We start from the raw sequence: 16,696 nt of genomic DNA, 5'->3' as shown, positions 1-16,696 counted from the left end.
TCAGGTTTTCTTAATGAATGGCCTATCAATCGCTATTTTCTCTTTCGTATCTGTAATTCTATTGGTTCCTCACCTTCGAGTACCATTAAGGCTTGCTCCCACTTAGCGGAATCGAATCGAACAGAATTTCTCTTCACAATGTATTTAAATGGAAAATAGCAGAAAGTGGCGCGTCGAATCGAATAGAACAGAATTCAGGAGCTAGAATATTTATTCCACTGCCGAAACAGAATTTCTCGTTTCGGGTATGATCGTAAGTTCTCGTGAACAAATGAAAACAAATGAACCATCTTTGCAGAGATATGGATGCTTTCCTTTTGTCGTGTTGTAAAAACAGTGTATCATCACAGACTTTACCCTGGTTAAATGAGGTGTCAGCTAACTGAGGATAAGTAATCAGTGATTTATGAATGGTGCACAGAAATTACATTTTAACCATGGTTACTTTTAACTGTGCTTTTGTAACCTATGTTTATTTCATTTCATTTTTAACAGAGATTGATACACATGGCCACTAATGCTTGTGAATGTCATGATAAAGAGGATGGTAATGAAAGTCTCTAATTCTATTCTGTTTTCCGTAGCTGAAGAAAAGCAGAAGTGATGCTGAGGACCGTCGGCGAAAGTCCTTGCTTCCCTGGCATCGCAAGAACCGTTCAAAATCGAAGGACCGAGGTGAATCAGAGTACAATAAGCTGAGAATGATGCAGCAGAAACGGGACACAGAGGACACTGTGTCCGTGCGCAGTGATGTCACAAGCAGCAGGTCCTCCCTCGCCTCTTGGGACCTTGCCCTCAGAGGATCGTTCAGCCGTCAGTCAGTGACATCAGGAGAAGGCGAGAGCTGCTGTACGCTATGTCGTGTGATCTTGCCAGATGGGGCGACTACCGTTGTTCAAACAAGAAGTAGTGAGTCTATACGAGACCTCGTACTGCGGCTGTTGGACAAGCGAGGGCTCCATTACTCTGCGTTCGAAGTGTTCGATGGCACCAATGTAAAGGTAAATCACTGAATGACTTAAGGGGATACTCTAGTGAAAAAATGTGAACAGAGGTCCCTCCCACCTAAAAACACCATTACTATGTATTCTTTCATCCTCCCAAAGGAATTTTTTCAATTACGCTTCTAAGTTGGTTTAAAAAATGTTTTATATTATTTGTGTGGCTGATAGAATTAAAGTAGTGTTTTTAATTGCTATTGAAAAATGCGAAAATTTTAAGGATTTTTTTCTTCCACTTAAAAACATTATTATTATGTTTATTTTCAGCCTGCCAAAGGAATTTCTTCAATTCCGCTTTTAAGTTTGTTTAATAAGATGTTTTTATAATGTCTGTGTGCGCAATAGAATGAAAATAATACGAGCACTTTTAAATTGCAATTTACAGTAATTTTTCTTTAGTATTTCTGATCCTAAATTTTATAGTATATATTGTCCATTCTTTCTGAAATTTTGCAGACACATAAACACCATATCAATGATCAATTCGAAATACCGATTTTGTATAAGTTGTTTGTGCCCTGAATAATTGTTGTTATCAAATTAAAAAGAAAATTGAATTATAAATTTTGAAGGTAATAATTACAAAACTAAGGACATATAGAAAAATTGTAATAGGAATTAATTCCCTTAACTATTCTGTACCGCATATTAAAATTTGATAAACATGGAATTAAATTTGTGCCCAAAAATAGCAAAAAATAATAATTAAAAATGTATTATTAAAAAATTAGGAAACTTCACTTCAATACAGTGTCAATGGAAACTTACTGTGAAAATTTGGTTAAAATCTGTAAAATAGAGAAAAAGTTTTGAAACTTACCAGAGTGGTCCCTTGACCTGGAAACATTATATCAATTTTAACGAAAACCTAAAGATGTGGGGTTTCAAGAATATATTTCAAAATGCCTAGGTTATAGATGTAGAAAGGTCGTTTCCCTCCCCCCACCCCTTTTTTGCCTGTGTGCTGGCATTTTGTTTCTTGACATTACATTAGTTAAAGCTTTTACATCGCAAATTAATATTCGATATATTATTATGTTCGAATTTCCCCACCCATATTCTTTTTTCCTTCCATATTACATTATTAATAAATATATAATAGATTTAATAAAATTTTACTCGTGTTTAAATGCATTCCTCATCCATAGCAACATATGAGATATGGCGTGGTATTGATAAGTTCTTAACCTAACTTGGAAAAGGTGCTGTATCTCAAAACAAATATTTATTTATTGAACATAATCACCTTTTAACTCTATATCAGGCATGTCAGAAATCAGGAGAACGATGTTTCACTCTTGTGTGTGGGAGCACAGCTTGTACTGGTTACATCATGCACTCAGCAATATTATCACAGTTCACAACTGGAGGGAAGGGGGAGTTGACAGGTGACTGTTACTCAGTTGATTTCGTCAGACTGCATTATTTCTGTATTTATTTCACAAATTTGAGGACTATAACTAATGTTATCTATACTATGACAGTCTTAAAACAATATAACATTAAATTACATTGCATTAGCCCTAAATAACATTGTAATAAACAAAGGACAAAAATACCTGAAAATTACGGTATTTTCTTATTGTAATAAATTCTTTATAATATAAAGCAGTACATATTAATGCTGAACATAGTTTGAAGAATGTATTGTATTGTATTGTATTTATTAACATTCCATGGTATTTGTACATTGCTTCACAGCTAGAATGTGAAACAAGTCAAAAAACTTAATACTACTATTAAATGCATTTAATAAAAATAGCCGCCCTAAATAAGGGTTCGAATAGATCGGCCTACTAATCAATTCATAAAGAATAATCATGAAAACCAATTGTGTTACAATTTGAAAGGAAAAAGAAAACATTAAGATAAATGATATGAAAACATAGGAAATCATTTACAATTAAAGTTTGTTGGGTACAAATGATTACTAATTACAGCTCAGGATGATTTTAACACATGAGATCCTATGGCATCAATCGTTGCATCAGAAATTTTAAATTGTTTAAGTTGATTTAAAGTTTCTCGTGGGATCATGCCACGGGCACCAAACATGAGCCCAAAAACTGTCCAATGTGTGATGTGGTATTGTGCTCCAAGATGCTGACAACAAGGCTCATATATGACTTGTTTTTCACGACACACCTCTTGTGGCTGTTGCTCGTGCATCTCGAAACGGATTGTGGGATCAAGAATGACACCCTTATCCTTCTGCCGATCAATTATGATATCAGCATGTCTAGTAGAGCCATCAGAAGAGACGCAACCAACCTCCTCATAAACCTCATAGGAAGCATTCTGACGGATTGAAGATGCGATAAGAGAACGAAGTCATAATTTATAGTCACAGTCTAGTTGAAATATATACAGAAGAGGTTTACAATATAGTCTACTAGTACAACACGAAGTTTTAGTATCAATTTCATGAAGTGTTGTTGAATATCATGATTTCACCTACAGAATAGAAGGCGTGAGAAATTAAGTACTTATTTAATTTGGCCCTAAATAATCTTATGTTTTGAGTTTCATTTTTTATATCCATAGGGAGGCTATTAAAAATTTTTACTGTCATATAATGCACTCCTTTTTGATAGCACGATAGACTTGCCAATGGAGTTTGAAAGTCATTTTTTTGACGTACATTTATGCTATGAACTGTTGAATTAGTTACAAAGTTTTCACGATTATATAAGAGGAAGATTATTAATGAAAAGATATACTGACAAGCCATGGGCATTATTTGTAGTTTTATGAAAATATTCCTACACAATTCTCTAGATTTGGTACCTACTATTATTCTAATTCAATTAAGTTGTAGCTACAAGAAACTAGTAAATTAGTGTTACAAGTTCATACTCTTTAGGAGACATAGTCTTTTATGTTGCTTTTTTTTTTCAGAAGACTTCTTTTTAATATATATTTTAATTACATTCATAGATGATGAAGGTGATGATGATATCTTATAAAACTATAAATAATTTGAATTCGTATAAAACTATTGGCATTAGTGAATGAAGGAATTATTGATATAATGCCATTTCACTTTGTATTTTTTGCGCACAGTATGTTTCTTGGATATCATACCTGTGCATCTCCACCATATTTGCTACTAAGGAATATATTACTCCTTTCAGGATTAAATTTGGCGAAATGACTTTCGTTTCTCTTGATAGCAAGACATTACTAACACAAATGCTGCTTTATTACTAGCATATATATATATATATATATATATATATATATATATATATATATATATCTCATGACATAGTACATACTCCTCCAAGTTTTCCTAGGTAAGAGAAGAAAAATTGCACAATGCACAGAGTACCAAGATGTGCAATGAGCTGTATTTTGACAATGCTGCTCTATCTATACACTTCGCATAACGGCTGTAAAACACTTGTAAGCCTTAAAAGAAAGAAAATAAAAAATATTTGATTTGGTCTGCCAACTACTTCTCCACAATACTTAAAACTACTTCATTCGATGAAAACTTTTTTTCTTTGAAATAGATGATAGACTCAAGACAAAACTGACGAATGGAGGATGGTATAAGTGCATGTGGACTTGTTTCACTTTTCATTTATAACCCATATCAATCCATGCTCCATCTCCACATCAGATGTTTATCTCTGAGTAATGTCTGTAGTTAAATAATAATTGATGACCAATTTTTTGCAGCCACTATCGTTGGATGAGGACTCCACAATACTGGCCGGCAAGGAGGTCCGTGTGGAGCAGCGAGCCGTGTTCAGGCTGGACCTTCCCAACAGGAAGACAGTAGGAGTTAAGGCAAAACCTGGGAAATCACTGGGCGAAGTCCTACGGCCTATACTGCATAAATACGGCTATAAACTGGAACTCGTCACATTATGTCTGGTAAGCTGTGTTTCATATTGACAAAGTATTTTATATTTTCCTTTTGGAACGAGTTTCAGTAAATTTTTTATGTAATTAAAATACAGCCCGTGTTGAGACTTGTATTGAAGCATCTTGCATGTTCTGTTATCATTATAGTGTTTCCCAACACCTCAGGAGTTGCGTACATTGTTGGGTCAGTTATGTATGGCTAGCTCGGATAGCTGGAGCAGTGTACTGTCATGATGATGATCTTCGGCGTAGCTCAGTGGTTAGAGCACTTAGTACGTAGAACCAAGGACCCAGGCACTGGAGCGAGTTTTTTCTTCTCTAATATTAATTGTTACCGTAACAGACGTATTCTGTAGAACCAAAAAATTAATCTTTACGTATAAAGTGTAAAAAGTTCAGAAACAATGGTGTTTGCTTCGACATATGTTTTCAAATTCTTATATTGAACATATTATTCTCCGTGAAATTCTAAATTTCATATAATTGGAGTAAATTTTCTTATACAACAGTACAGATCCAGATATGTTTTGAAACACTGTTTTTTTTTTTGTGTTCATCCAAACTGCATTCCTTAATGTTGATCTAAAATAGGCAGCAAGCAATGGTGCATTGTTGAGAAGAGGTATATGTTGGTCTTTTTTCATTGCTGTAATAAATAAAGAATTCACATTTCGAAGATTGGCTCTATCTTCGTCTTCAGGTGACAAAAAAGGAGTGATAAGGGTATCCTACACATTTTGGGGTCATTTCAAACAGATATTCTGCTTGTCTAACCAACATGAAGATTTGTAATGACTCCAAAGAATGCACTGCCCTTCTCTATTCCCATCCTTTTTTTCACCTGAAGATAGAAATACAGCCAATCTTCGAAACGTTGCTAATACCTTATTAACAGCTATGGAAAAAGTCCAGTCTACACCTCTTCTTAGCACATCCTTAGCCGAACAATTACAGTAGTATTGTTAACAAAGTTGGTTGGTTGGTTGGTAGCCAATGCTCTGGTATCATGGCAATGAAGCCATCAGATCTCTTGCAGTCCAGTATTTTTCTGTGATGTTGAGATGAACAGGCAAAGCTTCACAATTTTCCAGGTGGTGCTTATCCATGATTACGTCCTTTCCACATAACACACAATTAGGTGAGAGGGAGATGCTGATTCTGTATAAATGTGCTGCCAAACGATCATGCCCAGTCAGAAGGCAGAAAGCTGCCACTGCTGAATTTCTTGGTTCTTCAGGGATGATGTTTAAATTTTGGAGGAGTGGTTTCCATGATTTATCTTTAACTGATTCCTTTATTCTGTTCAAAAATTTTTGTTTGTATTGCAGTTTTTTATTGAATTTAACATAAATAAATGATTTTTGAGTAATATGTTTTTGTATTAGGGTGCAGCCTTTCTTAGTCAGTTGATTCGCCAATTCATTACCTGCAAAGTGCAGTGCACTGGAACTCATTGCAGAACTATTTCCTTGCCTAGTTTTTGGAGCTGCTTGATCAGGGTGCAACATTGAGAAGTAGTGTCAGTTTTCTATGAACTATAGCTTGTATAGCTGCTTTTGAGTCAATGAGGATTACAGTTTTGGAAAATTTATTTATTATTTGAAGTAAGATTGGCTGGAATAGTGAATACAGCTTCAACTTTTCCATCAAAGTTTGTGGAGCCATTCCCGATTGCTTTATAGAACGAGAAAAATTTACTAGTTCCTCCAGCTTCTGCACCATCAAAATCGTTTTGTAAAGATCCATTACTGTAAATGTGTAGCCAGGTTTCACAAGGATATCTGCTATTAATTGTTTCTAAATGTTAACAAAGTGAAACACAAATTACTTCCAAACCTTCCCCATAGACAAGGGTAAAAAGTGAGTCAGAAGCAGTTTTTAATGGGTTATTTAACTAAGTTGTATCAAGTGCATGGACATTTAGCCTTTCAGTGGAATGATTTCCTTCAGAAAGAAAATAATGTCTTTGGTTTACGGCACCAGAAATCTGTCCCTGACTGAGAGAATTCCAGAGAGATTATACTGTACCTGTTATTTCTGGCCAGCGTCAAAATTGAACTTTTTATAGCACTATGTATCTTCGTGCATGACATGAGTATATGTTGTCCCAACCACCTACAATCCATACATATGGCAATCTTTGTTTATGTGTCCATAGTGATTGATGTCTTGTCTTATATTTCTCCCACACAACCGTAATTGTGACGTGTCTTCTTTTATAACATAAAACAAAATAATATAATGTTTTATGTACTAGTAAGTAGTACATGATTAGATTGTGCTTATGTGTTCTCTCTCTTCACAGATGAGTGAGAATGAAGTGGTGGAGCTTACAGCACCTGTCACCTCTGTAGACAACCAGAGACTGCAAGTCCTCACAAGAAGTGCAGAAGGTAAGTACAGAGGCGCCAACTCAAGTAGGGGGGGGGGGGGGGAGGAAGAGGTGCATCGCCCCAGGAGCGTAGAATACAAAGTAAAAATTAAAAGAATAACTAAATAGTTTTTAAAAAGTTATGCATTCCATACAAAATGTTTCAATATTTAGTCTACTACAAAATGCGTTATGTTGATGATTATAGTAATTATAATGATAGGTCATTTAAAGGTTTCATCTCGTCATATTCATTAGTGCTGCAAATACCTAATAATAGGGAATGAATGGTGGGGTTTCATGAGGTTATTGGGAAGTATGTATTATGTGTAGTCCCGCATCATGGTGTCGTGGTCTATGGCATCATGCCTTAGAGCATTACTGAATGCGCACTGGTTCGAGTCCTCATGGGCAAAGAAATTTTCTCATGAAATTTTGCACTTCGTATGGGACTGGTACCCACCCAGCATCATGATGAACTTGGGAAGCTATGATAGGTAGTGAAATTCGGTTACGAAAGCCAGCTTATAATGGCTAGGGAGATAATCATGCTAACCACATGATACATCCATTCTGGTTGGATGATCGTCCACCTCTGCTTCAGCATGTGGGCGTGAGGCCAGCAGCCAGCTGGCTGGTCTGGGCCCTTAAAAGAGCTGTAGCACCATGGATTATTATTATTATTATTATTATTATTATTATTATTATTATTTTATTATTATTATTATTATTATTATTATTATTATTATTATTATTATTACGGTATTATCACAGTCTAGCATACACAGTCACAAAGCTCAATATGTAGTAAATATGCATCCATAGATAGTTGCTAACCACTAGGATCGCTACTGTCGCCTCATTACAGACAATGTGAAATAGTACCTGCACAGTCTATTGTTCCTAGCAACCTCAAGAAACTGAAGCTTCGTGACTGTATATACTAGACTGTGGTATTATTATTATTATTATTATTATTATTATTATTATTATTATTATTATTATTATTTGTAATGGATTCAAAGTGCTGTTATTTAATTCAGTAACTCAAAAATATTACGCCTATGTTTTTATATTCTGTCATTGTTCTCATAATAAAGTCGTTACTAATTCAGTAACTCAAAAATATTGCATTATATAACACATTTTAGATATCACTTCCACATCATTGTCATTGTCGTAATGGGAAATGTCATCATTGTACATTGGAATACAGGAAAATTTTAACATGTGTGCGTGCGCGTGCATGTATTCATTTGATAGTTGTTGTTTAGCTCCTTATTACAGAGACTAACACAGGTTAAAATTAAAAGTGGATTTTCTCAAAACTTTAAGATAGGCCTATGATATTCCTTCGTTTTTCCTTGTAACTTTCAAATAGTATGGATGCTGCATAATGTATATACATCCCTAATATCTGTGGAATTAATAACACTCAATAAAAGAATTCTATTCCAATGGATACCAACCCACTATGGAATCCTGGGAAATGAGAATGCAGATGCTTTAGGAAAGAAGGGCAGCACTGCTACTTACAGACCTATTACTAAATCTACGTATTACTCTGTGAAAAAATTTATTAAATCTACATACTTAGACTTCAACAAACAAAATTTGATAACACAATCCCAAGGGAAAAAATGGAACTCTCTGCGTCATAATCCACAGTTAATTCCCGATTTACCACGAAAATCATCTGTAGCTGCATTTAGATTAGCACAGGCCATGACTGTTTGGCCAAACACCTGCATAGAATTGGAATATATCAGTCCCCTAACTGCCCATTGTGCAACTCAAACCAAGAAATGGATTCGGAACACCTCAAAATCTGTGCTTCAGTGCCTGACCATGATAATATCTTTGAAAAATATTGAAGTACAAGAGGTCAAATGACTTTATTGTCAAACACCTGGCATTAGAAAACAACAACAATATCTGTGGAAGCATATTGTTCAGAAAATTGAAAGAGACGTTGTTGTTGTTATCTAATGCTGGGCTTTGGCAACAAAGCCATTAGTGTTAATTAGCATAAGTGTAACCGTTTTTTAAGTGGGCACCAATTTTTTGTTTGTAATGGTGGTTACATCACCCACTCACGTAAACCCCCAGTATGACTGGAGGGCCACACATGTCATTGGTTAATGGATCCATTGGACCTGGCCGGGAGGAGTTTTAGAGTCCACTGGCAGGCCAGTGTAAGAGATGAAATAGCATTTCCTCTATTTCTGATGTTGTGGTTATACCGCCAATACTCGGTCCCCACAGCCTCATCTGTAAAAGCAGGTTGCACCACGAGCAGGTTGAGGTTGGGTTTTGGATAGGAGAGGTTATGTAATGCACTTCATTGTCCCTTGCAACCCGAAAGAGACATTCTTAATACAATGTTTCATACATTTTTACTTTTTTTTTTTAATCTTCTGTTTTAAAATTTGTATTACTCAATTTTCACTAATATTTATTTTGTTATATTATTATAAAAGTGCCTGATACAACAGATTATCATTTGGCTCATAGAAAGGATGTCATATTCGACCAATTACTTGACCTGAATACAAAAGACAGGATTTCAATTTCCTATTGACACATACGTGAGTAATCTGTCGTGATTATGTAGAACAAAACTTGTTTGTTGATGGATCATTTGATTTATTTATTTAAAATGAAGTCATACTATAATGTATTACGTGGTAACAGGCACTATTTTTAGAATCATGGTCAGTAATATTGAGTTAGTGAGAGTTCTTTCAAAGACAGTCACATGAACTTGTGTATCTCTTTCACTTCCTTTGTGAAGAGAAGACATCCACAGTGACCTGGCACATTCTCGGAACTTCCTCATTAGTCAGCCACCTTTGTCACGATCTGATTAAAATGTTTAATACATGCTTGTGACTATTCATGTAAAATAAATCACACAGAAAATAGAAGAAATTGCAGTTTTATATCCATTGAATTTCCATAAACTATCCTCAAACCTACCAGATCTTAACTATAAAGCAAGAGTTTTTCCAGCTATTAATGAATTCATTATTTATTTCGAATGACCTCAGTCCTCAACTATATGTGACTAATTATTGTGAAATAGCTGTATTACAAATAAGCAAAATACAGTCAACTCCAGATATAGTGAACCTCTGCGGACTTGCATATTTCGTCACTATATCCAAAGTGTCTCTCCCCTGACCTTAAATGACAGAAATGAATGAAATTGTGAACAAGAAAATAAAATATTTCATTTTTGTGGAATGGACTACACTGTATACTGTTACTCACAGTTGATTTGCTTAAACCATGCTGTCGACCCACGTCTGCTTGCAAAAGACCATGTTCAATGTCGCTTATAATACTCACCTTATCTTCCAAAGAAAACACTTTACACTTCGACATTTTTATATAGTACATTCACTGTTGGAACACTAGATCAGGTAGAAATGACAAACGCTGTTATGATGTGACTGCGTACTCAGCCTTGGAATTTTCCGGGTCACTCAATGGAAACTGGAAGAAGATTGATGGAATTTGAAAGCCATCGAAATCTTACCTTCATTTATGCTCTGAACATAATGTCCGTCCCCTTTTAATAAAAGAAGGCAGTTTCATTTTCCGCTGTTTCACTGCTATCCATCATAATGGAAATGTTTCTGAGAACAAAAGGCAACCCTTTGATGGTGGAGGATTAGAAAGAACAGTAGAGTGCCTGAGAAAGAATGTCAACCCTTCACCAGTGGAGTGAGGCAAGGTCATCATGCGTTGCCTGGATTTACAGTACAGCTCATTGTCTAGGAATCACTAATCCTACCTTTGTCCTTTGACTAAAGGAGTAAGAAACTTAGAATGTTGTTCTCAACACATTCTTTCAATTTTATACAAGAAAGTCTGACTTCAAATACGAATTTGTCAGGATAAAAGGTTCACTATAACTGAAGTGAGGGTTCACTATAAACGGAAATATTAATGCACCTTTTAATATATGCGGGTCAGGACCAACGATTTAGGTTTACTATAGCTGAATGTTTACTATAACAGAGTTCATTATATCCAGAGTTGACTGTATGTAGAAGAATAAATTTTGGTTATGCACTATGTAAATAAAGTAGGGTCTTCTACATATGACCTATCTAAATTCCTGTCTGGTATGCTTAAAATACATGAGAAATTCGAAACTCCATGTGAAAAGCTCGCAGTCTTTTATTGAGTTACTAAATAATCTCGAAGTAAAACTAATCCTCAGCCATTCCCTACACTATACTTACACGTACACTCTCCCTAGTATATGACATAATCCTCTACAGATACACATCATACTAAGCTGCCGAAGTGGTGTACAACTTGAAAATGGGTCACAGTCCTGCCATCTATCCGCAATATGCGGAACCCGATTCACGCAAGTGAAGTGGGTAGGCATTAGATACACACACACACATACAATAAGATGTTACTGTCAGTTTCGTTGTGATTTTACAGGAAACTATAATCCTGCTATAAAATATTTTGACTAAATTATAATACAGTCATTTGTCTTTACTATTCACTTTAACACATATATAAAAAAAATGTAAAACTTCTTAAAATTAACACTTTAAAAGTGTTAAAAATGTTGAAAAAGATAATATAATGTACCTTAATGATAGGCGATACCGTTTCAACACCAGTGTACTGTCGTCATCAGTGTCTCTCGAACTACTGCAGCTCCAGCACACATTCATTATTTGATCTCATAATACACAACATACAAATAAACCCCCCCCCCCCCCCATCATAAGAGCAGCAGCACACTTCCATCACTGATGACAGCAATTGCTGAAAATCAAGATGAACTGGAGCCATAGTAGTTCGAGAAACATTGATGATGACACTGCACTGGTGTTGAAATGGTACTGTCTGTCATTAAGGTATATTACCTTATTATTATTATTATTATTATTATTATTATTATTATTATTATTATTATTATTATTATTACTACTACTACTACTACTACTACTACTACTATTACTACTACTACTACTACTACTACTACTACTACTACTACTACTACTACTATTACTACTACTTCTACTATTATTAGTATTATTATTATTATTATTACTATTATTATTATTACTATTATTATTATTACTATTATTATTATTATTATTATTATTATTATTATTATTATTATTATTATTATTGCAGTTATTTAAATTAATTCTGATCATTTAAATTAATTTATTTTCACATGAAAATCGTTATAGTACCTGTTGTAGTTTATGTTCAGACAATAATATATTTAATAAAATTTTTCAACAAAATCAGCTTCATTTGGATTTAAATTAATCAAAACTGGAAACTGGAAGTTGTTTGGATTTTCAGTTTCTTTGTATTATCAAATCCCTATATACAAAATATCTTGGCTTGGGCTTTTGATGGCCAGATTCGGGACAGATTCATACACTTAGTCTTATGTTGGCCCAATATCACCCTACATAAATATGCAATGTTGTCAAAGTCCGACATGTGGCCCAAATGGGCATCGTGAATCTGATGCTGACAGGTGAGCCATTTTGTTTCAGTCCTGACATACGAAATTATAATTGAATACCTCTTCACACTGCCATAAAAAAGTTGTAGAAAACGTCAAAACAAAATATTCTCTCTTTGCTATTTTGATTACAATAATTACTCCTTCAGAGTTTTCGAAGTTTTCAAGTAATCTTATATTATTTGTCTGTACTGTAAATTTATATCATAATAGTGGTCTCTTTGCCTTCAGTTTATCACTGAGGTGCTTGTTTTTCAGCATGGAAAAATGAGGTGGCCCACACAGTAGCGTCACAGCACAAATTGAAGGCAGCCGTTCCAACATTGGATGAAATTACAAACCGGGTATTCGAGGAGCTGTTGCAAGGGAAAGTTGCTGATGGAGTGCACACCACATCGGACCAGGGATCAATCAGGGTATGTCACTTCAAAATTTCTGTTGCATAAATACATAACTTGCTTTTCTCCCCTCTTTCCATTTGCCTCCTAACATAACAGAACAATAAATTTATGATTTTTTTTTACACCTCACATATTGGCATGCACCTCTGCGTACTCACTCTTTTGGCGACTATGATGAAGGATCTTGTTCTGAGGCCGGATTCTGTTCGCCCCATGTTGTAGAATGACGTGAGTGTGGAAGTAGATAGGATGGATGATAATGATACAAAATGAGCCAGAAACAGCAAACTGTGCCAATATTTAAAACTGTCATTGTTAGTCATGTGATGTCCTGTTGACCATTCTGTCTTCTACAACGATTATTTTAATTGATTCTGGTTCACGTTAATACTCTGTTTAAAAAACTTAAAATTGTTTAATGACACTTTAAGAATGTTAAAATTTTTAAAAAAGGTTATGTACCTTAGACAGACGGCCCGTTTCGACGCCAGTGCTGCGTCATCTTCAGTGTCTTACGAACTACTGTTGTTCCTGTTGATCTTGCATTCTGCCATTTGCATTCGTCAGTTGTAGGGGGTGGGGATGTGTTGCTCCTATATAACCCTAACATGATAGACACACTAATAAAGAAGGCAAAACAAAAACAAAACAGATCAACACAAACACTGCGTGAGAATAAATACATAACATTAACATATCACAATACCAATACTTACAAAATTGCAACTTCATTCAGAAAACTAAAATACAAGATAGCATACAAAACAAATAATACAACACAGAAATATCTAAATAATCACATCAAACATTCAAATAAATAAAATTCAACTGGCGTTTACAAATTAAAATGCAATAGTTGTCCACATTTTTACATAGGACAGACAGGAAGAACCTTTCAAACAAGATATAATGAACACATTAAAGCTATAACCAAACCCTACATCACATCAAATTATGCAGAACATATTACCAACAATAATCATGACTACAATAATATAGAAACAGATATGGAAATTCTACACATCACAGCAAAAAATCAACAGTTAAACATGTTAGAACAATACGAAATATACAAACATACAATAACATACCCACAACATATACTTAATACACAATTACAGTTCAATACCCACACATTATTCGACATCATGATACATAGCACACAAACAACCACCCCCACCATAGAAGCAACACACCCCCACTCCTACAACTGACGAATGCAAATGGCAAAATGCAAGATCAACAGGAACAACAGTAATTCATAGGACACTGAAGATGATGCAGCACCGGCGTCGAAACGGGCCATCTGTCTAAGATACATAACCTTTTTTAAAAACTTTAACACTTTTAACGTGTCATTAAACAATTTTAAGCTCTTATTTAATTATATTACTGAGGTTGTTATGCTTATGTTTACAGTCGGAAGACTGGGGGTCAGAACATTCTTCTGGAATCTTTGGACGCTTCCTAAGAAGAGACTCTGCTCTTTTGGATAAAGCACGGGTATGTGTAGATTCAAAGTCTGCTAAAATTAAACAGAATTCTCTTTGATGTAAGATTAATCAAATTGTCTTTGTAATTTACATGCATCGAAGTTGGTGTAACATATTTATTCTAATCTTCATTATTTTCTTACACTATTCAGCACATATACCCAAGACATTAATGCAATTTGTATTTTTTAATTAAGTCCTATTGTGAACAGTACCGGTAGTTTAATATTTGAATGTGAATAAATGTTTTCAGATATAACGATAGTAAACAGTATATATATAAATAAAGAACAGTATATTATTTATTATATATCCCATTTATAGAAATCTAGAAGTAAATTATATAAAACAAACACACATTCACTTCACTCACTCACCCTTGTTTAATGTTTGACTTGGTGACAAGATGTGTAGAATTCTATCAAACTTTTATCCTACACCTCAGGATTAGTGATATGAATTAGCTGTATCGAACAACAGACTACAAGGGATTTTTGTGTTTCCAATGGCTTTCAAAATGCCGTATTTTCTCGAATAAGCCACACACCTCAGTTTGTAAATGTAAAAAAAAAAATTAAAAGGAACTCAAATTACAAAGTTATAAAAGTTATGCTCTAGTCTATAAGTAATAATGAGGAAATAAGACACATTTGCTAGGACTGTGACGAAACTCTTCACAAGTGAGGAGGAGTCTTGAACTGTTTAGAATTGGCCTAAGAAAAATATTCCTATTCCTATTTTGTATTCAGTTATTTTCTTGTTTCTTTTCTGTACTATTTTTCATACATATATTGTTGTTTTCATGCAAAAAAAAAAAAAATTACAAAAATAGAACTTTCAACAAATATATTAACGACCAGTTAAAAATAATTTAACATAAATACAGTTCAGTCAACAATAAACAAATTTTATCTTGGAACAGGATGCATTTCAAACCCATACTAAGTGCACTAGAGATGGGTAAAAAAAAAGCTGGAACAGTTCATTTGAAACTGTTTCACAATTGAAACTGTTTCGATACGTGTAGCGCTAACATTGACCTCCAATCGAAAGTAGATATAATATTATCCATGTTCCACACGGCTTTCGTGCAACAGTAGCCTATATAGGATCGCGCAATTTAATTGTACGAATCAAATTCCCTAATAAATCTGATATTGATTATTAGCTGTCCATTGGTGGAGAATATGTTCATGGTGCCCTAACATAGTGTTAATTATTAATATACCGCGAAAAAAGTCATCGGCTAATGTGATTGTTATTAAACTATTTTACTATTTTTACTAAAATCGATTCATTTTGAATTGTAGTTATTTACTGTACCCTTAACAGAAACCTACGAAAAATGACTTTGGTTGTCATAATACACTGAACAGCTGATTTAAAGACGATTCAAGGGCTTTGAAACATGTTCCCGAAGCAGATGAGAAGTTGAAACAATTGGAACAGTTGGCACTGATGTTGTAAACATATTCTTATGAAACTTTTTCTTTGAAACTGTTATTTTGGAACAGTTTCGTTCATGAAACAGTTACAGTCGAAACTTTTTCTTAAAAAGAACAGTTTATCTCATCTCTAAAGTGCACACATTGCATGTATGTCAGCTATGTTGTTTAATTGGCCGTTTACACGATATCCTGCAATATTTATAGCATGTGTCATGATTTCCATGCTCCTTCACATCTTTGTTAATTTTAAGTTTTATGCTGCAAGTAAAGGATCGCAATCTCATACCCTTAGTGGTACTCCTTTTCAGAATTGAAAATATAAGACGCACAAACTGGACACTTATCACATTTGAACTGATTCTGACACATGTACTGCTGATCCAAACACCATTTCAAAATTGAAATACCAAATCTGAATCACATAAAGAGAAGTGGGTAGGCATTTGATATATATATATATATATATATATACACACACACACACACACACACACACACGAGAGAGAGAGAGAGAGAGAGAGAGAGAGAGAGAGAGAGAGAGGGAGAGGGAGAGGGAGAGGGAGAGGGAGAGGGAGAGGGAGAGGGAGA

The 16,696-nt window shown here is 34.5% G+C and overlaps 1 protein-coding gene across 1 annotated transcript in view; it reads left to right on the top strand.

Moving 5' to 3' along the window:
- Positions 1-16,696, top strand: part of loco (locomotion defects) — a 245,590-nt gene that overhangs the window by 223,265 nt on the left and 5,629 nt on the right. The window contains exons 4-8 of the mRNA XM_069817876.1: positions 585-1,001; positions 4,686-4,883; positions 7,180-7,267; positions 13,025-13,182; positions 14,587-14,670. Of these exons, the coding sequence (XP_069673977.1) occupies positions 585-1,001; positions 4,686-4,883; positions 7,180-7,267; positions 13,025-13,182; positions 14,587-14,670 (945 nt within the window). The remainder of the gene's footprint in view (positions 1-584; positions 1,002-4,685; positions 4,884-7,179; positions 7,268-13,024; positions 13,183-14,586; positions 14,671-16,696) is intronic.

The sequence above is a fragment of the Periplaneta americana genome, chromosome 2 (genome assembly GCF_040183065.1).
Source record: "Periplaneta americana isolate PAMFEO1 chromosome 2, P.americana_PAMFEO1_priV1, whole genome shotgun sequence".
NCBI classification, from domain to species: domain Eukaryota; kingdom Metazoa; phylum Arthropoda; class Insecta; order Blattodea; family Blattidae; genus Periplaneta; species Periplaneta americana.
This window is presented reverse-complemented; position numbering and strand designations above follow the sequence as displayed.